The sequence below is a fragment of the Trichomonas vaginalis genome, chromosome V, assembly GCF_026262505.1.
Source record: "Trichomonas vaginalis G3 chromosome V, whole genome shotgun sequence".
NCBI classification, from domain to species: domain Eukaryota; phylum Parabasalia; order Trichomonadida; family Trichomonadidae; genus Trichomonas; species Trichomonas vaginalis.
The window spans coordinates 26,621,206-26,646,814 of NC_067207.1; the positions used below are offsets into that span (position 1 = coordinate 26,621,206).

Below are 25,609 nucleotides of genomic sequence, written 5' to 3' on the forward strand. Positions count from 1 at the left end.
TTAATATTTGATCTATGAAATCATCAAAAAATTCATTTTTGATGAATGATTGATGAAGATTGTGAATCTTCGTCATCAAATCAGAAATGGTATCAGAGAAAAATCTTTCCAGGACTGTATAAAATCGATTCTCTTCCAGAGAATTTCTGGAAATTTGATATTCATGACTGGGAACTCTTGAAAACTTTAGCAAAAATAGAAGTAGTCATATACATATTATCATTATTAACAGGATCATTTTTTGGAGTTCTTGCATACTGGGATGGACCAATGTTTGTCTATGTTGCAAGAACTTTTTACAATATTCCAAGAGAAGGGCCCGATTCACATCTATTTAAGCGTCCACCAGAATATTTTACATGCCATTTCCCAGGGTATCCTATTATTATTCGAATATTTTCAACAATAGTTTTCAATCGATACTGGCTTGGTCTTTTACTCTCAATAATCTTTGGAGCCGTCTTAGTAACATATTTATTCAGAAGATTACTTATTGTTTATGACTGTGTACAAGATCCAAACTTTACTACTTATATTTCCTTATATTTCCCACTAAGATTTGTATTATACAAAGCTGTCGGTGCTTGTGAGCCATTGTACATGAGCTACTGCTTCCTAGCTTTCATATTTTTCAAAACAGACCAAATTTTCTTTCTTTTGTTATCTTTATGGGGAGCCTGCTTAACAAGAATCGAAGGACTCTCAATTGTTGGCACCATTGGACTATCCTACTTATTAAGATTGGATATTCCTCGCGCTTTGTTCACAGGACTTGGATTTTTGGCAACTCCTGGATTATTTTACTTTTATAGCTTGAAATTCGGGACATATACCTCATATTTTGAATTCAATGACCATTTGTTGAATCCTTTCTACTATTCTTTAAGAGTTAAAGCAACAGATTATTTTTTCGTATTAGATCCTCATACATTGCTCACAGTTTCAGCTCCAATGCTAGCAGGAACACTAGTACTATATGTTACTGCTGTTCCTATGGCAATTTTTAGTACAGTTTATTTATTATTTATTTCATTTTTGAACCATGAAGATATTATGAGATATTCAATGCCTGGATATGTTCTAGCAGTTCTTATAGGGTTTGATTCAATGATTACATCTCCAGTTCTTAGACTTAGACTTAAAATAGTTGCAAAGTTTTTATTAGTGGTCCAATTCTATTCATATATCGGCCAAATGAATATTAATAGGGCCAATGATTTACATTTCAAGAAAATCTGTGATATTATTCATCATGTTTATGAAGGTCCAAATTCAGAAGTGTTTTAGAGGTTTCTTATGACTAAGAGTTTTCAAAAAAGAGAATTTTAAGAAAATTTTTTTATATTATTACTTTGAATTTTTAAATTCAAAGTGTATTTGTTTGTATACATGGAATAAATGTGTTTCTGCATAAAGTTTTTGTAAATTTAACAATATTTATTATTTTCTTTTATTGATTTTGAAGATAAGATTTTAATTTTTGAACTAATGGTAAAATAATCTCAGATGATGATGTTTTTGGTTGGTTGTCACTTTCAGCAATGTTATATGTTAAGTTATTATCTGAATAATCATTTGCATATCTTGGGAAGATGCAAATATTATCTTGCTTTCCTGGTCTTTGCAAGGAATGAAATGCGTTATCTTCTGACTTAATATCATCGCACGATCTTAAGAATTTTCCAATTTTATTTGCAAGAAGCCACATTTCGACATTATCTTTGACTGTTTCGTCTGTTGTTTTGATTACTTTGACATATCCAACTTTAGAAATGGCATTGATCCATTCAATTTTGAAATTGTTGTAAGTGAAAGATTCAACAACTTCCATTTTCTGAAATGAATTTCAAAATATATACAGGTATTACATAGGATATTATCTCAATAAGAGCTTCAAATTCAAACGAAATTTGAAAAAAATCCAAAATTATTTTTACATTTAGGCTATTTAATCATTAAAATTATCTAATTAGGAGATAACAATTTTCTTAACCTAACTATTTTTGCCAAAAATCATTTGGATAAGTCCAAAAAGCCATGCGACCAATAAAAGATTTTGAAAGTTTTCAAATTTTGAAAAAAATCATTTTTTAAATTTTTTTATAGGTTGAATGTTCTCTTTTCTAATATCTATAGTCTCAGCATCAATTATGGGCATTGACCTTGGCAATGCTTACATTAAAGCGTCTGTTGCCACTGCAACATCTCCACTTCATATGGCTTCCAACGTTCATGGTAAGAGATACATGCCGTTTGTGTTCGCATTTTGGAACAGAACGAAGTCTTCAAACTATTCATCACTTCAAACTTGGAAAATGGAAGACTTAGATTCATATAATTACCAATTTGGCTTTTTCGCCAAAGAACAATGCTTAAAATTCCCTCGCACATGCATCTTTGGACTTCCTAATATGTCAGATACCTATTTTCAACTCAAAGGCTACGAAGTTCTTGCTTTAGAACTTGATTATTTCGTAAAATCAGTAAAAAAGGCCGAAAACATACAAGATCGTCTACAAGTTGTTATATCAATACCACCAGGCATGGATCCACGTGACAGGACCTTCATAAGGCTTGCCTGTCGTCTTGCAGGAATAGAATTAATTGGATTCATTGATTCGACTACAGCTCCAGCTTATACATACTCACTCGAGCGCCAGCATATATACTCAAACGAATCCTTGAATGTTGGCTTTGTAGATATCGGAAAATCCGGATCTCGTGTTGAAATTTTCAATTTCGACGGCAGAGATGGCCAAAATACAGTCAAGCAGCTTGCAGTTGTATTTAATAATACAATGGGTGGCCACAATGTCGACCAGAAACTTGCAGAAATCGTTTCAAAGAAATATAACATTGATATCTCAAATTTAAAGATCAGAACCAACCTAGAGAATGATGTATCAGCTGCAAAAGAGTCATTGGCGATGCATCCATCAGTAGAACTCCTCTGGGACTCTGATGATGAAGATGAACCAAGAAATTTGACAATAACGAGGTCAGATCTTGAAGAATCCGGCCAAGAACTCAACAAAACCGTTGTTTCTCTCATAGAAAATGCTCTCAAAATGGCAAATCTTCAAAAAGTTGACAGATGCGAGCTCGCAGGTGGCCAAACGCGCAGTATCTTCTTAAGAGACCCTATAATCAATGCATTCGGTGTTGAAGAAGTCAGCAGAACCCTTTCACAGGACCATTTCAACGCTCTTGCCGCTGGATATGAATCTGCCGAACTTTCTCCTCAATTTACAGTCCAGAAACAGGTGAATAAGTCATTAATGATCACAATACCTTCATGGGCTCTGTTCGGAAAGAATCTTTATCCCATATTTAATCGTGGAGATGAAGAAGGTGGCTCTCCTTCAGTAGAAACTGTATTATCGGATCAACATACGTATTCTATTGTCACGAGTAGGGGCGAATTCGCTAAATTCAATGTAAAAGGCCACAAAAAAGATCGAGTTGAAATTTCATTCATTCATAACTACTTTTTGATGCCAATTCCGTATACAGCAGTATCAAAGAATAACGAGTTATCTATCGATTTCGTACGATTACCATGGGAACCAACGAATGAATCAATTAATCATTCACAGGTTCTTTTCGACAACTTTATTTATATTGCAGATCAACGACGACATGTTCACAAGCTTGCAAATGACCTTGAAGAGTTTCTTCTTCAACTGAAACACGTTCTTCCATCATCTGGTGAACACACGAACATTTTGAACAGCCACATTGAATGGTATTCTAATCTTGTTACAGAGGCCAAAGCAGAAGATTACAAAACACGACTTGACGAACTTCACGAAAGATTTGATTCTATTTGTGAAAGTATTCTTGAAAAAGAAACGAAACCAAAGTCTCTTAAGAAGATCAAGAAAACAGTTTGTGTAGTTAAAGAATTACTTTCGAGTGCACGAACTTCTCCTCTTGTTAACAGAACAGCACTTTCCATTGCCGAAGAATCTCTTGAACTTGCAGAAAGAGATTTGGTTCGATTTGAAAACGATGAAAAAGTTAAATCTCAAGATATCATCCGCACTCGACAACAACTTAAAGATGCCGCTCTCCCTATTAAGAAGTTTATGTGGAATGAATCTAAGAAAGCCGTAAATTCTACGAAACTTGGTCTTATGTGACCAAAATATTAAAAAATATTGTTTTATTTTGTTTAATTTATCATTTATATTTCTAAATTACTTATATTTCTTTATTAATCAGGATCTCTAAGTTCAATTGAAAGATTTGGAGACATGTTTGCTTTGAATAAGTATTTTATTAAGAACTTAGATTATTGAAACCAGGGATTAAAAATTATAAGAATAACTAAAGGTATGGAAACTCTTAAATACCTTGAATAACTCAAAAAAATTTTCAATTTCAGAAATAAATGCTAAAAAACCATTACGGCAATTCTTAAATCATCACAAAAGGGTAAGTTAGCTTGTTTATACATTAATCTTTGATATAGCTTATTTTTTGACTTTTAATAAAATGCAATGTTTGATGGTTTGATCTTATTTTGCGATTGTGTTAACGTTGGACCGCTAGGCTTTGAAATCTCCTAAGTATGTTAAATGAAAATACATTGTTTGACAGTTTTGATCCAAAATTTTCAAATTCGAATTGAAAAATTGAGGGAAAAGTTTTTATCATCGAACATTAATATACCCCATACATTAAGATTTACTATAATTTTATTCTTTTTATTTATTTTTATTTTGTCAAATTTTATGATCTGTTTTTATTACCTCTATCTGACTCGCAGTTTTTTTGAAGATTTTGCAGAATTAGCCAGATCTCATGAAGAAGAAAGAAATAAAAGAATAGCAAAAAGTTTACATTTCTCAGGACCTTCAAACGATACATGGAATAGATTCTATGGTCCTGCAACTTATGCTAAATTTGTTAGTACAAGTCAAAAATTCACAGAAAGCAGCAGTGTCTTTGTTGATTACGTTCTTTTCGAAAATTTTAGTCCAGATGGTGTTATTCGAATCACTACTACAGCTGAAGATACAAAAGTTCTTGTTTCAACTTCTTCTTTTTTAACTGTTCCTCTACAGAACAAGGAGGATCCATATATCTTTCATCATCAGGATCATTTGTTCAATACAAAATCTGTAGTTATGAATCTAAATCAGATGTACAAGGATCTCATTCATATATTCAAGTGACAAATAATGATAACCACAAGAATTTTGTTATTCAATCATCATTTACTCAAAGTACAGGAAATTATTCTGTTTTAGATCATTTTTATGGATCTATTCTATTTTCATCATTAAATATCTCTGATTCAAAACTAGATGCAAATGCAGCATTTACTAGTTTGCAACCATTTAATCTTTCAACAACAAATTATAGTCATTTCTATAATATTTCATCAAATACACAATGTTGTTTTTATCATTTTTCTAATTATCAAAATATCTTTTCTTGTAATTTTATTAATAACAATGTTTCAGAACCTAGTAAAGGAATTTTCTATCTGACTAATTATGCTACACTTTCAGTAGATCAATGTTTCTTCAAAGGAAACAATGCTACTAATTTATTTTATAGTAATTTCGGAAAATTGAACGCTACTGCAATTAATTACCATTTTGAAGATAATACATTTGAACAAAATGGTCATCTTATAAATCAAATGCATATGACAGAAATCATTTTTCATAGTTTATATTATTCTCCTGATTTATGTGATCTTCCAATTCATACAAAGACTATTTTACGCACAGAAGGACCTAATTTCATCCATCAATGGCGCTTACGTCGTTAACGTTTTTTTTATATTTTTTTGAAACGATTCTATATTTTTTTTTCTTATTTTCATAACTTCTCCTCATTATTTCAATCAATTGATTTTACGTTCAATATCAAGTCTAAATATATCATTCATTCAAAACCACTTTTGATGCCAATTCCGTCCACAGAAGTATTAAGGCTCCTGTCTCACCCTCTAAATTTTCAAAATTGAATATATTCCATAGTAAGAGTTTTCATGACCTATAATTAAAGTTATTATATTAGTAAAATATAAGCTATAATATTATATTATGATGCATGGCGTTGCAATATCAGAAAACTCTTATTGACGAATATATTCAATTTGAAAATTGAGAGAGTGGGACTGGAGCCTTAAAGAATAATGAATTATCTACCATTTATGAGACAATCAGATGTTGATTTTGTATTTTTTCTTCATCTGAGCTACATGTTAATATTATGTACATCAGATTAGGAGCAAATATATTATTTACCTTTTAAATTTATAAATATTTTTATTTTTGATATCATGTTCGATATATATAATCATTATGCGCTAAAAATTTAATACAGTTTAGATATTAAGATTTGGATGATAGTAAATTATTGATAAATTATGAAAAATGCATTTGAGGGTTCTTAATAGAAAGTCCTTTAGTTCAGAATTATTCTATAAATATCAGACAAACTCATAAATTATATAATCAAATGTGTATTCGAATTGGATTATTTAATTTAATTTAATTTTGTTTTATTCAATGTATGGGATAAAATATCTCAAGAAGTACCTCATATGGCCAACAACGCCAAAAATCATTTTTGTAAAGATTGTTTTATCCAAACTTTGAAGTCTTTGTTCATTATATAATGCACACTATAATACAAACCCATTAAAATTATTAAAAATACAATTTCAAGCTCTAATATTTTGTGAATCATATACAAATCTCTCAATTTTCAAATACACTTGCCTTAACATCTTCTATATATCCATATTTTATATGTTCCAATCTTTTACTTGACGAATGCGTGATTTTGTTCAAAATCTTTCATTTCGTATTACTTGGTTCGTGAGTTGCGACTTTAGACCTCATTTAATGATTTTTTTGAATTTTTGATGCCAGATACATGTTTAAATTCGATTTTTTCCCAAATTTGGAGTTGAAGACCAGAAGATAATTTTTTAGTAAAATTCTGAGCAGTTTTGACTAATTTTTGAACGAAATTGAGACTCGATTTTTCTTTAGAATTTAGATATACATCGTTGATCATTATTTTAACCTTTTAATTTTGGTATTTTTTTGTCATGTAAACTATTGAATTTTATCAATTTTCAATCTTATTTTCATATTGATCTTTTTATATTATTTCCATCTGTCAAACAGATTTTTTGAATGCGCAGACAAAGCTGACAGATTTGACGGAAGAGAAATAAATAAAAAACGCAAAAAAATTTTACATTTCTCAGGACCTTCATATGATGTATGGAATAGATTCTATGATGCTGCATCTATTGACATATTTGTTAATACAAGTCGAACAGTCAATGAAAATAACAACGTCTTTGTTGATTTCGTTCTTTTTGAAAATTTTAGTTCAGAAGGTGTTATTCGAATATCTAATACAAATGATGATACAAAAGTTCTTGTTTCAACTTCTTCTTTTTTTAACTGTTCCTCTACAAGTAATAGAGGATCCATATTTCTTTCATCATCAGGATCATTTGTACAATACAAAGTCTGCAGCTATGAATCAAAGACAATACTTTTGAAAGGATCTCATTCATTTATTGAAGTGACAAATGATGATAGCCATAAGAATTTTGCTATTGAATCATCATTCACTCAAAATACAGGATATATGTCAGTTTTATCTAATTATTATGGATCTATTCTATTATCATCAATAAATATCTCTGATTCAAAACTTCAAATGAATGCTGCGTATCAATGTTCTACACCATTTTCTCTTTCTACAACAAATTTTAGTAATTTCGAGAATATTTCGTCAGATAAACAATGTTGTTTTCAGTTAATCAATAAAATGCACAATATCTATTTTTGTAATTTTATTGATAACAAAGTTCTAGAAAATGGTGGAATATTTTTGCCATATTTTGCTACACTTTCAGTAAATCATAGTTTCTTCAGAGGAAACAAAGCTTCTGATTTATTTTGGGCAGGAGTAGGTACTACAAATGAATGCCATTTTAAATCAGATAATACATTTAATAAGAACGGAATTAATCAGAAACTAAAGTCAATGACAGAAATCATTCTTCCGAGTTTACATTCTTCATTTTTATGCGAAACTCGAAATTACACAGAAATTGTTTTGCCTACACAAGGATGCAACGTCATTCCTCATTGGCGTAGAAGACATTAGACTATTTTGAAATGATTTGAGTTTTCCTATAATGAAAATAAAATGTTTCATTTCAACATTCACAGATTCTTTTCGTCAGCATTGTTTCTCTCTCAGATCAAAGGTAACATCTTCATAAGCCAACAAATAGATATTTATATTAGATATCGAAATAATTTCATTGACAACCAAATATTTGAATTTTACAAATTTTAATAAGGTTCAATAATCATCGTATTAGATAACAACTGAAAATAACGATAATCATTAAATATCAAAATGATCCCAATTGATTCCCATTGTTGACTTTATTTTTTGTGGTGTGTTACCTAGAATTGAAGTGTACTAGTTAAGGCAACTGAATTTGGATTCTTCACATGATAAAAAATTCATTTTAATACATAGATAGATCCATTTTAACATATAATTAACAAATATCCGACATAAAGTTCAAAAATAGGTTACAATTTTGAAGTATGACGTCTACTAGAAATTCCAGGCAATTGCTGCTTTGACGGGAGCTTATAATTCTTTGTAGAATTTCTGATATCAAGCATATCTCCAATAACAATAGCAATTTGATCAAATTTCTCTTCCAATGTTTTTGCTTGTCGCTCTCCTCGCAGAAATGTCTTCTCATTAATATCTGAAACAATTTTATACATGTTATCAATTGAAAGTCTGATTAATGCACATTCTTGACCTTTTAATCTGCTTTGAATTGCAACAAGTTCTTGTGAGTGCCTTTCATGACCAAATTCTTTAAAAGCAGCATCTTGTGCTTGTGAAATCTTCTTAATTTGATAATCAATTTCAACTGTACTCGATGTTGAGGATTCGTCATACATTTTAATTGCATCTTGGAGCTTTTGAAGCTCTTTCTTTGATCGCTGTAGTCTGACTTGAAGAGTTCCTCTCCATTCTTTAAGAGTTTCATATTTGTTAACGATACCTTGGACTTCACTGACGCCTGATCTGCTAAATAATTCTGGAGCAGCATCATAGACAGTATCTAAGTAACTTTTATAAGGTAGAGTTGTTTCTAATTGCGTTTTGATTTCTTCTTCATGGTGATTGAGTTCTTCAAGCTCTTCTTTTAATTTTTCGAGTTCTTTTTGTTTAGATTCAACTGCTTTCTTTTCTAAGTTAAGTCTTTCTTCTTCTCTCATCCTCTTATTACAGTTATCTCTAACATATGCATCATTTGCAACAACTTCCCTCTGATTTTCAAGGTTTCTTTCTTCAATCTCTTCTGCTTTCGCTTTGTACCTTTTCATTTTAAGTTCATGATCACGTTTTTTCGCATCTAACTCGAGCTGAAGATCATATGACTTTTTCTTTTTATCAATAAGGCGCTCTAAACCAGTTTGGCTTTCTGGAACTAAACTCACAAGACGTCTTGCAAGTACTCGCTCCATTTATTTCAAAAATGTACGTTAAGAAATTTTTGTCATTTCGTTATTTTTCATTTCAATCCCCAAACTATCAGGAACAAATCCTATATTATTGAATTTCAATCAAATTTATGATTTTTTCTTATTTTAATCAATCTTAAAAATATTAATAGCTTTCTGACCTTCAACACTCGGCATTTTTGTTAAACAACACCTTATCATACCATGGTTTCTTAAAGTTTATATACATATCCTACAATACCTTCTTCTATTATGCCATCAATTCAGTTGATGCAATAATTCTGCGACAGAATCACACATTGTCATTCACTGAATCCATGCATCTTTACTCATTTCTAAAAATTTAATAAATTTTAAAATTTCATTTTAAAATACAAACAATGATATAACAATATAAAACAGATTTCACTTAGAATTAACAGAAATACTGAATGCATTTCTGAAATCTTCACTTTGGAGGATATGTGGAATTGTTGTTAATGCTGAGAGATAGTTATCAAGATCTTCATACCGCTTTTTTAAGAAGTTTATGTTAGTGTTAAATATATACTTCTTCGGCGGGAATGAAGGGAATTCTGTATTATTCGGTAACTGTTTATAAAGTAATCTGTTGAGTTTCTCTAATTGTGAGTATCTCATAGCAATATTCCTGACAAGGACTTTATTGTCCACTTTCACTCCAATTTGGATGATATAATAAGCTACATCAGTTTCTTTATCAATGTAGAAATACTCTATGTGTATGTAAAAAGGTTGTTCGCATGCCGATTTATCCAATTGGCTTGCTTTGCTTTGGCTGAGGGATGCTACAGATATGTATGTCATTGTGAAAAATATAAAAAGTACAGAACTTATCGGTTTTCCTTGTAAGGACCAGATTTCAATTCAAATTTGATATCACCTTCCTTTCAATTTATTGTTTAGCGTCAAAAAATTGAATTAAAATCTATTAGTGGTTATTTAACAAAAATTAATGCATTTATACTATTCATCAAAATTAACATGAAAATTATTTTGAAAGAGATAATCGAGCTTGATAAAACCTGAATAAAATCAAGCTCTAATTTTAACTTTTTCATGATATTTACATCTAGACACACACAAAGTTATCAAAGAATGCAATCATTTCACAAGTTTCGTATGATTAGTCAATTTGAAATCGGCAATTGAGAATACGAGTGAACAATTCGTTTGTTATTTAGGATTATCAGTACAGTAGTTTTATATTTCCGATTCCGAAATTGATTACTATATATAATTTATTTTGAAAATTTAAAATTTAGATTTATTCGTCAATTATATAGGTTCATACCTTTTATCTGAGTAAGTATGACCAATAGATACTAATAACAATTCATTTATGTTTAGAAATGCCAAGAAGAAAGTTGCCATTCCTACGAATATGTTATTTAATCAAACAGATCTTGATAAAGGAACACATGTATTAGGTATAAGTTACAATGGCTCAAAGATTCTCATTATAAGGCAAGTTAAATATGAAACATGCTCAGAATTTAGATTGATTATTAGAGAAATTGATTGTTTCAATTTTAAAATGTCAGTAGATATCGAATCACACTTATTATTTTCTGCAAACGGCTTACTCAACTATATTAAGTTTGGAATGCATTTCATTTTGCTAGAGATACTAGACAGCACAATAGAATATATAGTGATTGGATATATGCCGGATGAGTCAAACATATTTGTATATTTCTCCGTTATATTGCGAAACAAAAAAATAATTAATTTTTCATTTCCAACAAATAGCAATGTATTTGATTGGGATCCAAATACATCACTTATCGTAAACAAGGATAGCGGATTCATTATTGTTAGTGCTGTTTCTAGTTTGAAAATAATTTGTTTTGATCAAGAATGGAACCCAAAGTTCAAGTCCATTGATATAGATAAATATATTTCAAGAATTTTAGGCGATTCCACAATGTTATTAGAAGCATATATCTCAAAAATAATCACAAATATTGATGGATGCTTCTACACGTTTATTGGTTTTGTCTACTATAGCGAATCGAAACAGTCATGGATGCTGATGAGCCATATTCTTAAAATATCTAATGATGGAAAGACAACACTTTTCAATTCAACTGCGAAGTCTTTGACAAAGCGACCAAGAGGCGAAAAAATAACTAAGAAACTTGACGATTTATACAACATGCACTTATTCATGTCCAAACCAGAATGTCTTAATAATCAAATAATTTCACATAATAATTACGATTATAAAAATGGAATCCGCTCTATGATGATACCAACAGCAGAATGTTGTTTAATTGATATTAAAAAGAAACAAAAAAATTATGATTTGATTTTCTAATAATTACCATTTTCTATTGCATAATATTATTTAATTGAAATAAAGATACTGTTTTCTATGATCTTTTAATTGTATTTTCCTTATTTTAAGTGAAGATTCTAGGATTTCACCAGGATGATAAGATAAAACTTTGAGTTAGATATGAAATCGGTTTTGCTATTTCATGAGAAGTAGAAGAGATACAATGATGCCAATGAAGCTGGTAGTTATATCTCAAAACATGCACTCGATTATACATCATTTCACGTTGAGATTAAAAACAATACAACATTAGATAATTACGATCTTTTTATCTTGTATTACTTAATATGAATAGTGTTTTAATTAATGAAGTTTTTATAAATGGAGAAACTTCTCTTCATTAGGCAGTCATAAATACTAAAGTTGAAACATAGAACTTTCTATAACCTGACAGCTTTATGCAAAATGACATTCTATTTCCTTGAGGCTACTTATGATTAGACGATATAGAAATGCTTCGGTTTTTCATCAATGCCAAATGAATAAAGCTTTCATTTTTGCATTATCAATAGATTAAAATCTAGCTCTCTATCTTTAAACAAAAACACAAGAAATGAACTTTCTATATCATGATGCATGCTTGATGACAGTTGGGATATGCCTTACATTTGTACATATCGATTAAAACAGTATATATACACATAATGCTTATGATATCATTGATTATGTGTTAGAAATTAAAAAAATCTGGCCAATATCCTAAATGTGTAATACAAAAATATGGTCATTCATAAAATTTACAATTATGTCTTTTTTTTTATTTATACCCCCCAAAATAAAAATATCACAGACCCTATAGAAGGATAAATAATGTCAGGAACTGCATTATATGAACTTCAGCTCCGACTTAAGAGAAATAGCATCAACGTGAAAAGGAAAAAGGAAGAAATTGATGGCCTTCTTTCGAATTATCGTGATCAAATTCAGCAGTATATTATTACTTTATACAACTCAGCATCAACTATATATGATACATTAAATAGTGGCCAAAAAGAATACAACGATAAACCAAAGGAAGACATTGACAGTAAAAAATTACTTGAGATTCGCAACAATTTCGTAAATTTCCTTGTAGAAAATTTAAAGGAAGGAATAATGACGAAACAAGTTTACATAGAAATTCTTGCTCTTTTTAATTTTCTCTGGAATAAAGAATCAGTTGATGAATTTGTAAAGAAATTACTAAATGTATCCCAACAGTATCAAGAATTGCTTGCAATCTGTTTGCTTTCATCTCCTTTACTCCAATCGTTTGCAATTTCGGTCTTTAGTGAAGTTTTTAAAGACTTAGAAATTGCAACCGTTGATCAACTCACTCAGACAACAATTGAGCTCATGAAACAGTATGCTATTATCTTACCGAGTTACATAAAGATCATTGTTCAAAAGAAACCATACATTTTCTGGTCGAAATTACTTCTTGAATATTTGAAAGCTCCATTTCTCTTTGGTATCGCATCGCAAGAGATCGAACTGTTATACGCTGATAAAATCAAAGAGTTTTCTCAATCCCTTGCTAACTTTTTCCAATCAAAACCAGCTCAAATTGTTTTAAATCAATTAGCTTATTCCAAAGATGTCTGTGTTTACCCGTTCGAGCAGCTACTTACGCAAATCGACCCTAACTTTGTATCGCAGACCCTTCTAACTCCCGATTTCGCTAATGTTTCCACTCCAAAGTTCATTACATTTTCTACATCGAACTTTTTCAAGTCTCCTTCATTCCACGAGAAGCCAAACAGCCTTATTAAGACTGTCCGACAACTTCTGCACGATTGCGATCTAATTTGCCTCGAAACAAACGAAAAAGATACGAAAATTGTTTTACAACAGCTTGTTTCGCTTACATCCTACTACAGTGATGTTAAACTAGAAGGGTACTTAGAGGAAATCGACACGTACATAAGGAAATCCAAAGAAGACGACATATTCAAAATTATCAAACAATGCAATAGGGAATTAGACCTCGAAGACATCTCCAACTCCAAAGATCCCCTCGTTATCATCGCTCAGTATTCGAAACAATTCAACTTCATTAAAAAATTAAATGAAGTTTGCTCTTCCATTGGCAATAGATCCCAACAACTAGCTGAATCTGCTAGTATTATATCCAAACTTTCACTTCCTATAGCAGAAGAACTCATTCAACCAGAGAATTTCGTTCAAACTTTTATTGCCACTCGGGAATTCCTCCAGCTCAAGAGATCCGACAGTTTTAAGACCTTACATACTATTATTCTGTCCAAAATAGGGTACCTTAAGCAGGATAACAACGATGTAGAAGCAGATCTCAAATTTAATAAGTTCCTTAAGGACAATAAACAAAAAATCCTTGATAACATGAGCCAGCAGCCATTCCTCAAACCGTATATCGAGAATCCATCCCTTCTAAACCTCTTTTTCCAAGAATTCAAGTTAGTTTTCAAGTCAAAACTGCCTCTTTTAAGGGTTAAACATATCCACAACAGCATAACAATATTAATTGGATTACTTAAGGAGCAAAACATCGGAGAAATCGGCGCCGACCAAATTATTCCGTTTGGAGTTGTTGCAATCGTTCTCAGCAATAACTTGGGATTGATAACAACCAAGAATATGCTTGTAAAACTGGTCCAACCACTTATTAATGTCGCATCTCCGCTTGAATCTGCTGAAGAGTATTCCGTAATTCAATTTTTGAGCACAATTCAATTTTTGAGTACTGCTGCTTGAAAATTTTCGGTTTCACTTCCAGTATTATTTATTAATATTTTTTTTTTGTTTGTATATCCTAAAAAATTATCTTTATTTTCTTTTCAAATAGGATTAAGATATATAATGTATTATGTTCTTTCAAAATCTCGCAAACTAAAAAAAAAAAAAAAAAAAAAGGGAAGTGGGGCTTCCAGGCACTTCGTGCCTTCTAGCCCTGTTGATGTTTAGTATAAATGAAGTTTTTTTTGAAGGGCTTCCAGGCGCGTTGCGCCCTCTAGCCCTGTTGATGTTTAGTATAAATGAAGTTTTTATTCGGAAAACCTTCTTCTGGGTCGAAAACATTATATAATGTGTCACTTTTCACAAATTATATATGTTTTCATGTTTTGTCAAGACTTCTTCGTAAATGTTTTGTCAAGACTTCTTCGTAAAATCAGACAAAAATAAAGTTTAGGGTAGAAGGTTAGATCTAACCTGTTTTCTAACCTCTTTTCTACCCTCATGAATTTTCATGATTTCTTCGTACATGTTTTGTCAAGACTTCTTCGTAAATGTTTTGTCAAAACTTCTTCGTAAAATCAGACAAAAATAATGTTTAGGTGAAGAGGTGAGATCTCACCTGTTTTCTCACCTGTTTTCTCACCTCTTGAATTTTCATGATTTCATCGTAAATGTTTTGTCAAGACTTCTTCGTAAAATGTTTTGTCAAGACTTCTTCGTACATGTTTTGTCACTTTTCTGTCACTTTTCAGGAAAAACATTTTTATTATTATAATAATGAATTTTACAAAACCACCGTTACCGTTCTTTGGAAATAAGAGTAAATGTAAAGATATTATATTGAGAGAACTTAAGAAACTACCGAATGGTCTAACATTTGTAGATTTGTTCGGTGGAAGTTTCTATATATCCCATTTGTGCCATATAATATTCCCAGACTCAAAGATTATATGCAATGACTTCGACAACTATATGGACCGTCTCAAACATATACCAGACACAAACAATATATTGAAAGAGTTAAAAGAAAAGATACCTATAGGTAAGATGGAACGTATACCATTAGATAACAAAAATATTGTGAGAGAGGTTTTGAAAAAAGCAGAATATATAGACTGGGATAGTATATCTGCTAGACTATTATATAGTGGTTCTATAAGAGTTCATGACATTGAAACACTTATGTCAAAAGTTTTATATCTTAACTATACAAATGTTTTCAAAAGGACATAGAAAAATATATTGAGGGTATAGAGTTTGTGAGATGTCATTGGACAGATTTGTATGAAAAATATAAAGACAAGGAAAATGTTTTCTTTATAGTGGACCCGGCGTTCTATAACACATGGGATTTTCAATACCAAGTAGACTGGACTTTGAGAGACTCTTTAGAAACTTTAGACGTTTTACATAACTGTCCATGCTTTTACTTTACATCCGATAAAAGTGGTTTGGAAACCGTTATGAGATGGTTAGAGGACATACATGACTATGAGTTTAGATATGACAAGATAGAATATGAGAGAGGTCCTATAAACTGGAGAAAGTGTCACAATAAAGAAATTTTATTAGTAAGTAAATGTGGTTTGAAATAGGACTACTTGTTTTAGGTTTTTTCCATTGTGTCATTTATTTCTTTGACGTGGCAGAAAAGTACAGAGAATATGAAGATGAACCAATGCCTGCAAATGTTCAGTATATGTACTCGTAAGAGATATTTTTATCTAATATTAAATGGACGCACAGAACTTAGCGAATGCACAGCAACCTGGACAACCAAACCCAGAGAATATTCCAAATGAAGTTAGAATACAAACTGCAATGGCAAACTATGGTCAAGTGCCAACAGATGTACAAATGCAAACTGCCATGTCAAATGACGCTGCGTTAGGTTTGCCACCATGGTATGCAAATATGAGATGGAAAGAGTTTTATACAAACCCTGAAGTGGGATATAAACAACTTTATGCAGATGACGCGAACACAGGAGTTGACCCAGAATATGTTTTCTACCAGAGGAGAAACAGAATGTATGAGCTCCAGTTAAAGAATGCTATGGAACTCAACAGGAAACGCAAAAGACTAGGCGGACATTAGATTTTTACATATAGTAAAATGGGTTTCTTCAGTAAGATAGGAAACTTCTTTCGAAATGTTGGAAGAGGTATATGGAATGGAATAAAATCTGTCGGAAGAGGAATTTGGAACGGAGTCAAAAATATTGGTAAAAGAGTAGGTCAGTTTGTTGGTATTATACCTAAAGACCCTGAACCAGAAGAACAAGCTCCTGTTATACAACAGCCTGAACCTGCACCACAGTCTAGTTGGCAACCAAATCCAACACCTCAACCGTATTAAAAAATTATATTTTTACCGTTCGATAGTAGTTGTATATGAAACTAAGTTCTAAGTAAAACGCATGGTATAATGGAATTATTCTTTTTCTTCCATCTGTAGTAAACCATACTTGAAAGTCTGAAATACTTCCACTTGGTGGTTCGTATAACTTTGTAGGTTTTTCGTAAAAGTCATTTGCCAAGCATAAAAAAGAGTTTTGGGCGCCAGAAAATGAAGCATGAACAATAATAGCATCTTGGTCGAAAACATTTTCATATGTTCCATTAGGGTTTTCGACTTCATAAAAGTCTGGGTGTACTGGATATGCTGCAGGCTGATTTAACATCCTCATAAATCTATACCATGCCAAGTTGTTATATTTTGTAGAAATATAAACGTTTTCTCCAAGGTCTTCTATTTTATTGATTTTAACAGTTGCATTTTTCCTGTCATAATAATATCGAGATGGTACTCTCCTTCGTCAATGTTATACTGGTTTGCATATTCGATATAGATGTCGTTTATTTTTTCTTGAAAAGCTTGAAGAGTTGTTTAAGTTTACAAGCAAACTAACTTGTAAAAGTTTTCCCTGTTCAAATTTCTCATACATACGTTTTTCTTGTTATAGTATCGAACTTCAAAACCGACCGTAAATGGGAAACCATGTATGGCTTCTGAAATGAACTTCATTCTACGAAAGCCAATAGCTTTTGTGACAGATGGGTCTCTTAACCATCTTAATGGGTAGTCAAAACGATAGCCTTCATGCTTTACGGTCTCTGTCTCAAACTTTTGACCGACATTAGTAAAAAGTTCATCTAATGGTTTAGTTGTAGCAACTCTTGAATTTTCTTTTTCTATTGAAAGCATATTTTATCTAGAATAAAAATGTCAAATGAAACAGCGTCTATGAGAGAAATACAACACAACCGACAACTCATTATGCAAGCTCTAAATAAGAACACAACAAACTTTTCAAACTATTCTAAGATATCTGAGTCATTGAAAGAAGGAAACTTAAAACTGACATTAAACCCAATGACAGATGAGTTTCTGTTTCAAGACAATAAGAACCATACTGTCTGTATAAATCCAACAAAAGGAACTTTAAACGAGAAACCTATAAATGAACTTCTTTTGAAAGCAGATGTTGACAACAAAGCTGACAAAGAATATGTAGACGATGCAATAGCAAAAGAAGAAGAAAGAGCTAACAATGCTTATGCAACAAAAGAACATACTCATCCTGAACTAGCAGACAAAACATATGTTGACAATAAAATGTCAAGTGAAGTGACAAGAGCTGAAAACGAATATTCTAAAAAGACTCATACACATTCTATATCTGAAATAACAGACTTACAAGAAACCTTAAACAGTAAAAGTGCCGTTGGACATACACATACCATTGCAAATATTACAAACTTACAAGAAACCTTAAACAGTAAAAGTGCCGTTGGACATACACATACCATTGCAAATATTACAAACTTACAAGAAACCTTAAACAGGAAAAGTGCCGTTGGACATACACATACATCTTCTGAAATAACAGACTTAAACGTTAGCCTTGAAAAGAAAGCAGATAAAACATATGTCAACGGAATATACCAAAGTTTGATAGGAACAACAAAAAATATTGAAACTATTGTTGGGGATGTTTCTATCTATGAAGAAAATAAATATTTTAGATGGGAGTTTGTACATTCCTTAAAAAATGGTACACGGTGTAAACTCATTCCGAAAAATAACAATGAAATGTATGTAAGCTATATAAAGAATGATGGAACACAAGTTAAAGTTCCATTAGACAACAACTGCTACTTAAACTTATATGGAGACGAACAAAAGAAATATTTAAGAGTTTATGAAATGACAGATATGACATTGCCTGACCCAGCTCCAGCACCATATTATTATGACTATGGAGATGACGTCAGAACACCACATGTAGATGAACAAAAGCTAACATTATATTTAGATTTTTATAGATATAAAATATATGCAATAGAAAAAACGAGAATAGTATACTATTATGAAGATGACAGAAATAAATATTATAGTCAAGATTTTACCTACCCTGAAAACATAAGATTATATTATAAAAAATATTCTGACACAAACCAGAAGAAACCTGAAATAGTTGCACTATATTTTAAGTTCAAAAGAGACAATCCTATAATGTCTCATATGTTTGATTTAATGAACCCAGTAGGTTCTATTTATACATCTATGGAAGCAAGAGGTCCTCAAGTAATGTTTGGTGTTGGTGCATGGGAACAAATAGTCGACAGGTTTTTGTATTGTGCAAACTCTTCAAAGGAAACAGGTGGAAGTAAAACGATTTCAGGTGAAAATTTACCTGCACACAGTCACTACATAGATTTAAGTACATCTCAAGCAGGTTGGCATAAGCATAGATATTGGGATTGGTCAGGAATGACAAAAGGTCAAGGATATGATGTTAAAGACGACGTTAAGTTTGCTATAAATATTGTTACTGGGATGACACTCAGGGAGAAGGAAACCATACACATTTCGTTTCAGGATATACCAAAACGGGACAAAGTAAAGAATACATGCACCTTACATGACAGTTTACGCATGGTATAGAATTGCTTAGTCGTCATTTTCAACTTCTTTAGCATATTCGTCAGGAGTTGTCTTATATTTGTTAGGAACTGTCTTTGAAAGTATACCACCTTGAACTTTGACAAGTTTGAAACGAGGTCTGACAATAGTAGTTTTATCTTCTGCTTGCAGTGTGTACATTTTGCCATGTTTGCCTAAAACTTCATAATATTCTCTTGTATACTTTCTTCTATTTTTACGAACACGAATGTGAGTACCTGTCGGGTTCCCATTTTTCATAGTCAATAGTATTTTCATATGGTCGCGTTTAGGTATTTCTATTTTTACTTTGTCACCTTTCTTAAGTTTGAAGCCCGGCATTCTTTCTTGTTTGTCTCTTTTGACTAAATTATTAAATATATAGTCTTTCTCTTCAGAGTGTTTTTCATTTCTTCGGGGAGTGGTTTCCCAAACCTTTTTGTTTACGGCTATTGTAAATATTTAAAACTTGTCTCATCTTTGCCATGGAGAAGTGTCTATATTTGTCGTCATATGACATTTCATTTGCTTCCACCTTGTGGTTGGTTTAAGTCTCTTAACATTTTTATACAACCGTCAATGACACCAAGAGCAGAATGGTTTTGGTCGACAATGAAATATTGGTTTACATTTTTTGAACGCAGATAGTTTTTTACATCATCTGATTTGAAAGAACTTTCAAAGTCAGATGTCAGTTTTTGTTGGATGGTATTTGTCAACGAATATTGTCAAAGCAGTTTTCACATCTAAAATATTTTTTGGACCATAATGGTATGGCTTCACAGTATCTTGTGTTTTGACAACAAATATTAGCCAGTATGGTGGTCCATCTTCTCTATACCTCGGAATGTTTTCCAAGATATCCATAAACCAAGCATTTGGTGTTGAACTAAAGATTTTTATCATGAGTGCTTTCTTTGTCGCTTTAGAAACATAGGGTCCTTGTTTGGATTCGTCATTTTTATCCTATAAGAAATGGGTTTATTTGGCGCATTAGCAGGAGTTGCATCCAGATTTTTGCCCGCAGTTGGAACAATAGCCAGAGGTGTATTTGGAGTTGGAAGGAAGATTTTGAGTACATTAGGTATACTTAAAGAGAAAGCACAACCTATTATACAAACTGTACAGAAAGGTTGGGATGTAGCACGAGATGCAACAAATCTTATTCCAAATCCTGAAACAAGAAAAAGTTCAAGGATGGATGGACAATGTAGGAAGTCAAGCAGGAAACTATTATAACAAAGCAAATGACTACTATAACCAAGCAACACTATATGGACCAAGGTGAAAGATTCTTTAACAGAGGATATAACCATGCACAACAATGGGTAAACAATAACCAACCTCAACCGCCTCAAACGTGGGGAATGTAAAGTTTTTTACTGAGATGAAATGAACAAATACAGCATTGAGACAAATGGTTCAAGATGGATTTGTCGCTTCCAGCAGTTACACAACGTGTTTGTCAAGTTCTTCCTATACCTCAGGAAGTTTTAGACCGACTTAAAAAACAACAACAACCAGTTGAAACAAACCAAACTAAAATTTTTTACTGAGATGAAATGACCGAAGAAGTTGAAACGGTAGATTTGACACCACAAACAAAAAGTTCAGAACCATTGTCAAAACCTGTCAAAGAACTTACAGATGAAAGAGAAAAATTCAATAATAGAAAGTGCCAGGTCTGGAAAATACAAACCCTAACTATAAAGTCACTTTTCATAGAAATGGAACGGCTAGTATCTCAAAAAAGAAACAGACTCTCACAAATAAAATATTGAAGTCTGAAGGAGCTTTCGAGACAACAGATGGAAAAGTTTACTTCACTGACCAACAGTTCATTATAGAACATCTCATTGACTTAGAGTCAAAATATTCTAAACTTTACAACAAACACAAAAAGTTGAAAGGAAAACAAAAAACAAATGGCATATGATATTTATGAAGATGTTGACGACACAACTGTTCCTGCAGGTGAGGTAAAGTCAGAGGAACCGAAAAGTGACGAAAAACCGATAGAAGAAGAGAAACCAAAAACTGAAGATAAACCAAAACCAAAGTTTAGTTTCCAAACTAAACCAAGTCAACCTTCATTAGCTGGTATGGGTTGGCGTCAAAGACTTATGGCAGCAGGTGGTTATGTAAAGTAAAGAAAAAAAATATTTTTTTTATTTTTATAAAAATGCCCCCATATAGAATGGATAGAAAGTCTGCTAGAATAAAAGCAGAGTTACAAGGATATGGTTGGAGAGTTTCGAAGAAGTTTAAATATAGGAAGGGAAGACCCATAAAAGTCTATGACAAATTGTCTGGTCTTCGCTACGAAATGGATTTGGAAACAGCACGTGCCAATTATCCAAACAGACTAGAGAGGTTAGAAGAAGAAACGTCTTATGAACATGCTTTCGATGTGTTAACATTGCATGAAATAAAAAATTTATTTTTAAAAAAGTGACATTTTTTATTTTATTTGAAATGTACGCTGAGTTTGTTGGAGAAGACCGTTGGGAAACTTGTTTGTTAGATGAGAAATATGAAATGGCATACCATTTTAAAAACAATATATTTTTACATATATTAAATGCTTCAGGTTGAAAAACAAAGAACAAAAGTAGCAGATACAAAACCGTTAGACTATATCTTTACAAATGCTGGTAGGACTATTTCAGATGAAGAAATTTCATCCCGAGCATACAGGTTTGACTATCCAATTCGTTGGCTTCAAAGTCCTTCAGATGCAAAGGCAATAGCATTTAGAAGAGTTTTGTTTCAAATAGAACTAACGCATTTATGTTCGCAGTATATTTTCATGGGCAGTATAAAGGTTCTGATGGTCTAATAGACAAATTTGACGAAATGAGAATCTTTTACAGTTCGTTCAGACGAAAGTCTTGAGAAAACTCTAAATGACTTTCAAACTCAAATGAACAAATATTATTGGGAATTTCAAGAAAAATACGACTCTTTACTAAATGGAACATACTATCTGAAACTAGAATATGACAGATGAACTCACCGTTTCATTTCAAAAGATTGAAATTAACCCTCCAAGAGATACAGAGTTTTTTATTTTGGAAAGTAGACAAACGTTCTTGGGCACAATTTCTTTCGCGTTACTAAACCAGAACGAACCATTACCACCAGATGGTCCATTTCAATTTATACTTCCACCAGCAGATTTGACAGTTTATTAGAAACGTGTTTGACCCTCAAAATGTTATGTGTCATGCAAGTTTCAGTTCAAGCAACAATAGTTTTCTATGTATTGGTAAGGACTTTTATGACTTTGCTTCTAAATTCTACGAACCACCTAGTAACAGTTTCTCTGACTTTCAAGTTTGGTTCACAACAAATGGTGTGCAAACATATTATTCCATTGTACTATGACTTTTATCTCGAATTGTCTTCATATATAACTACGGAAAAGTGCTGAAAAAGTATTGAATGTGAAGATATTAGAAAATAACATTTTTTCTAACATCGTAAAAACTCATGAAAACAATTTATTTTTGTGAATATGCAAGCGGCTCATAGCTCAGTGGTATGGGCTACCTCGTTAAAGGCGTCGAAGACCTCGGTTCAAATCCCGATTCGCGCAGGTTTTTTCCTTTTATGCAGTGAAATTTCATGTACATAGGTTACTTTGGTGTTAGACCCTAGTGAAGAAAATAGAACGATATAAGTTTACATTTGTAAGGTTACTTTGGTGTTAGACCCTAGTGAAGAAAATAGAACGATATAAGTTTACATTTGTAAGGTTACTTTGGTGTTAGACCCTAGTGAAGAAAATAGAACGATATAAGTTTACATTTGTAAAGTTGGACGATAAAAATCTCTGCTACTGTCAGTAAAAGTACTGCTAGTAGCAGAGATTTTTATCGTTTGTGGTCCGACGGTTAAGCCACAAACGAATGTCCCACGTCCCACCAACCCAGTCCATTCCCAAACCAGAGGAACCTAAAGAACCACAACAGTCTCCTCAGCAACCTCAGTTCCAGCAAGTACCTCCGATTTACTACCAATTTCCACCTCAAGGTTACTACCCACCACAAGGCTTCCCGAACTACCCTCCTCAGCCTATGCCTTACTTCCCCAACCCTTGGATGTTCCAGCAAGCTCCACCCCAGCAATTCCAATCTCAATCCAAATCGAAGAGAGACCAAGAGTTCGAAAGAAGGTCTGAACCGTTTACGCAAAGATTATGCCACAGCCCCTATTGAGAGAAAGTTGTTCCCGGACCAAAAAATATAATTTAGGGTAGAAGGTTAGATCTAACCTGTTTTCTAACCTGTTTTCTACCCTCTTGAATTTGTCATGAATTTCCTTAGGATAGAAAAAATAAAGTTAGTTTTATACAAAATTCATGCAGGAAATTCTTGAGTTTTGGTTGAAAGAATACGGTGGAGCCAAATGTGGCTCGACCTCAAAACAAGCATTTTATGAGCTTACAAAGGGTGTTATGAATGAATTCAAATGTATTTACATACATCCTGACCTCGTTCATTTTGTTCCCGGACCAAAAAATATAATTTAGGGTAGAAGGTTAGATCTAACCTGTTTTCTAACCTCTTTTCTACCCTCTTGAATTTTCATGATTTCATCGTACATGTTTTGTCAAGACTTCTTCGTAAATGTTTTGTCAAGACTTCTTCATCGTAATGAGTGTACATGTTTTGTCAAGACTTCTTCGTAAATGATTTGTCATGATTTCATCGTACATGTTTTGTCAAGACTTCTTCGTAAATGTTTTGTCAAGACTTCTTCGTAATGAGTGTAAAGGACCAAAAAATATAATTTAGGGTAGAAGGTTAGATCTAACCTGTTTTCTAACCTGTTTTCTACCCTCTTGAATTTGTCATGATTTCATCGTAAATAATTTGTCAAAACTTCTTCGTAAATGTTTTGTCAAACATGAACGTACATGTTTTGTCAAGACTTCTTCGTAATGAGTGTAAAGGACCCAAAAATATAATTTAGGGTAGAAGGTTAGATCTAACCTCCTTTCTCACCTCTTTTTTCACCTCTTGAATTTGTCATGAATTTTCCCGAAATAAAAAATAAAGTTAGTTTTATTTTTTTTTATTTTTTTATTTTGTATAAAAGACATGATTTCAACAATCGGCACAACAACAGTTCAAACAACAACAGCACCTAACTCGTTAGTCATGAATCCTACGTCAATGTTAGTAGAGATGAAAAGCTTCATTCCTTCTTCATATACTTTTGAAACAGAAATCCAGAAGATAAAGCAAGAACTTTTAACAAGTAATTTAGACTGTAGTGCGAAAGATGAAACAAATGAACAGTATCTTTATGAAATGCAGGACATTATTGACCATTTGCCTAAACTACCTGAAATTCAGCAGCAAAAACTCACTATTCCTGAATTCGATGAAATAGAAGTCAAAGCAACTGACTCAGTAGAAATAAAGAAGTTCATACGAAAGGTAAACTATGAGTTTCTAGGATTTCATTGCAACCATAAGGTTATGGACAAAGATTGCGACATGGTATATAAGAATGTTTCTGACATATATAAATCTGAAGAATTTAAGACCTACGACAACTTTGTTTCATTAGTTGCAAAATGTGTATGGCAGATAAGAGATAAAGATAAAAGATGTAAAATATGGAACGAACAAATAAAACCAGCAACTTTTGAGTTAAAGAAAACCATTGACGCCTTAGTTGTTCTAGCAGGTCAAATTTCAATGTATAACGCAAAAATGAACCCGCAATGTTCTAAATGTAAGGCAGCAATTAGGAAATATAACTACTCCGTCAAAGAGATAGAAAGAATGAGAAACGACTATGCAGACTTAAAGAAAGAAGCAGAGAAGCCGGTAGAAAATAAAATGGACATGTTAGCATTTCTGAACAAAAACTATCCAACAGCAGAAGATTTCCTTCTATCTGACGTCAAGAAGAAGTATAAAGAAACTTTCGGCATCGTTAAAACATTCGATATCCTCAGCGAAGAAATAGAAGCTACAAAACTGTTTAGAGTCTCACGAATTCATAACGTTTACCATGTAAAACGCTTATAAAATAACTGGGG

The 25,609-nt window shown here is 32.1% G+C and overlaps 13 protein-coding genes and 1 pseudogene across 14 annotated transcripts, besides 2 other annotated features; 10 read left to right on the plus strand and 4 right to left on the minus strand.

Moving 5' to 3' along the window:
- Positions 1-45: 45 nt before the first annotated feature.
- TVAGG3_0408170 (dolichyl-phosphate-mannose-glycolipid alpha-mannosyltransferase protein) lies at positions 46-1,287 on the plus strand (the record flags this gene model as incomplete). The annotated part of the gene is made up of 1 exon (XM_001317916.1): positions 46-1,287. One exon carries the CDS (start codon positions 46-48, stop codon positions 1,285-1,287), a length of 1,242 nt encoding a protein of 413 aa, XP_001317951.1.
- Positions 1,288-1,360: 73 nt separating this feature from the next.
- On the minus strand, positions 1,361-1,831 carry TVAGG3_0408180 (uncharacterized protein; the record flags this gene model as incomplete). The annotated part of the gene is made up of 1 exon (XM_001317915.2): positions 1,451-1,831. One exon carries the CDS (start codon positions 1,829-1,831, stop codon positions 1,451-1,453), a length of 381 nt encoding a protein of 126 aa, XP_001317950.1.
- A 239-nt stretch (positions 1,832-2,070) lies between these two features.
- Positions 2,071-4,178, plus strand: TVAGG3_0408190 (ATP binding; the record flags this gene model as incomplete). Its single annotated transcript, XM_001317914.1, has 1 exon — positions 2,151-4,142. One exon carries the CDS (start codon positions 2,151-2,153, stop codon positions 4,140-4,142), a length of 1,992 nt encoding a protein of 663 aa, XP_001317949.1.
- A 1,770-nt stretch (positions 4,179-5,948) lies between these two features.
- Positions 5,949-6,144: a mobile genetic element.
- Positions 6,145-8,597: 2,453 nt separating this feature from the next.
- TVAGG3_0408210 (DUF4200 domain family) lies at positions 8,598-9,554 on the minus strand (the record flags this gene model as incomplete). Its single annotated transcript, XM_001317913.1, has 1 exon — positions 8,598-9,554. The coding sequence occupies one exon, from the start codon at positions 9,552-9,554 to the stop codon at positions 8,598-8,600; it is 957 nt and encodes a 318-aa protein (XP_001317948.1).
- Positions 9,555-9,956: 402 nt separating this feature from the next.
- On the minus strand, positions 9,957-10,376 carry TVAGG3_0408220 (PX domain family; the record flags this gene model as incomplete). The annotated part of the gene is made up of 1 exon (XM_001317912.1): positions 9,957-10,376. One exon carries the CDS (start codon positions 10,374-10,376, stop codon positions 9,957-9,959), a length of 420 nt encoding a protein of 139 aa, XP_001317947.1.
- A 535-nt stretch (positions 10,377-10,911) lies between these two features.
- TVAGG3_0408230 (uncharacterized protein) lies at positions 10,912-11,946 on the plus strand (the record flags this gene model as incomplete). The annotated part of the gene is made up of 1 exon (XM_001317911.1): positions 10,912-11,889. The coding sequence occupies one exon, from the start codon at positions 10,912-10,914 to the stop codon at positions 11,887-11,889; it is 978 nt and encodes a 325-aa protein (XP_001317946.1).
- A 774-nt stretch (positions 11,947-12,720) lies between these two features.
- On the plus strand, positions 12,721-14,684 carry TVAGG3_0408240 (VPS9 domain family; the record flags this gene model as incomplete). The annotated part of the gene is made up of 1 exon (XM_001317910.1): positions 12,721-14,622. One exon carries the CDS (start codon positions 12,721-12,723, stop codon positions 14,620-14,622), a length of 1,902 nt encoding a protein of 633 aa, XP_001317945.1.
- A 75-nt stretch (positions 14,685-14,759) lies between these two features.
- Positions 14,760-25,609: part of a mobile genetic element that runs on past the window's edge.
- Positions 16,339-16,701, plus strand: TVAGG3_0408260 (uncharacterized protein; the record flags this gene model as incomplete). The annotated part of the gene is made up of 1 exon (XM_001317909.1): positions 16,339-16,701. One exon carries the CDS (start codon positions 16,339-16,341, stop codon positions 16,699-16,701), a length of 363 nt encoding a protein of 120 aa, XP_001317944.1.
- TVAGG3_0408270 (serine threonine-protein phosphatase family) lies at positions 16,720-16,962 on the plus strand (the record flags this gene model as incomplete). The annotated part of the gene is made up of 1 exon (XM_001317908.1): positions 16,720-16,962. The coding sequence occupies one exon, from the start codon at positions 16,720-16,722 to the stop codon at positions 16,960-16,962; it is 243 nt and encodes an 80-aa protein (XP_001317943.1).
- TVAGG3_0408280 (phage tail repeat-like family) lies at positions 17,980-19,554 on the plus strand (the record flags this gene model as incomplete). The annotated part of the gene is made up of 1 exon (XM_051232988.1): positions 17,980-19,554. One exon carries the CDS (start codon positions 17,980-17,982, stop codon positions 19,552-19,554), a length of 1,575 nt encoding a protein of 524 aa, XP_051102718.1.
- On the minus strand, positions 19,561-19,893 carry TVAGG3_0408290 (uncharacterized protein; the record flags this gene model as incomplete). Its single annotated transcript, XM_051232989.1, has 1 exon — positions 19,561-19,893. The coding sequence occupies one exon, from the start codon at positions 19,891-19,893 to the stop codon at positions 19,561-19,563; it is 333 nt and encodes a 110-aa protein (XP_051102719.1).
- On the plus strand, positions 21,477-21,701 carry TVAGG3_0408300 (phage tail repeat-like family; the record flags this gene model as incomplete). Its single annotated transcript, XM_051232990.1, has 1 exon — positions 21,477-21,701. The coding sequence occupies one exon, from the start codon at positions 21,477-21,479 to the stop codon at positions 21,699-21,701; it is 225 nt and encodes a 74-aa protein (XP_051102720.1).
- On the plus strand, positions 23,463-23,802 carry TVAGG3_0408310 (annotated as a pseudogene). Its single transcript has one exon. A coding segment is annotated over exon 1 (340 nt).
- On the plus strand, positions 24,657-25,598 carry TVAGG3_0408320 (organellar and viral DNA polymerase type B; the record flags this gene model as incomplete). The annotated part of the gene is made up of 1 exon (XM_051232991.1): positions 24,657-25,598. The coding sequence occupies one exon, from the start codon at positions 24,657-24,659 to the stop codon at positions 25,596-25,598; it is 942 nt and encodes a 313-aa protein (XP_051102721.1).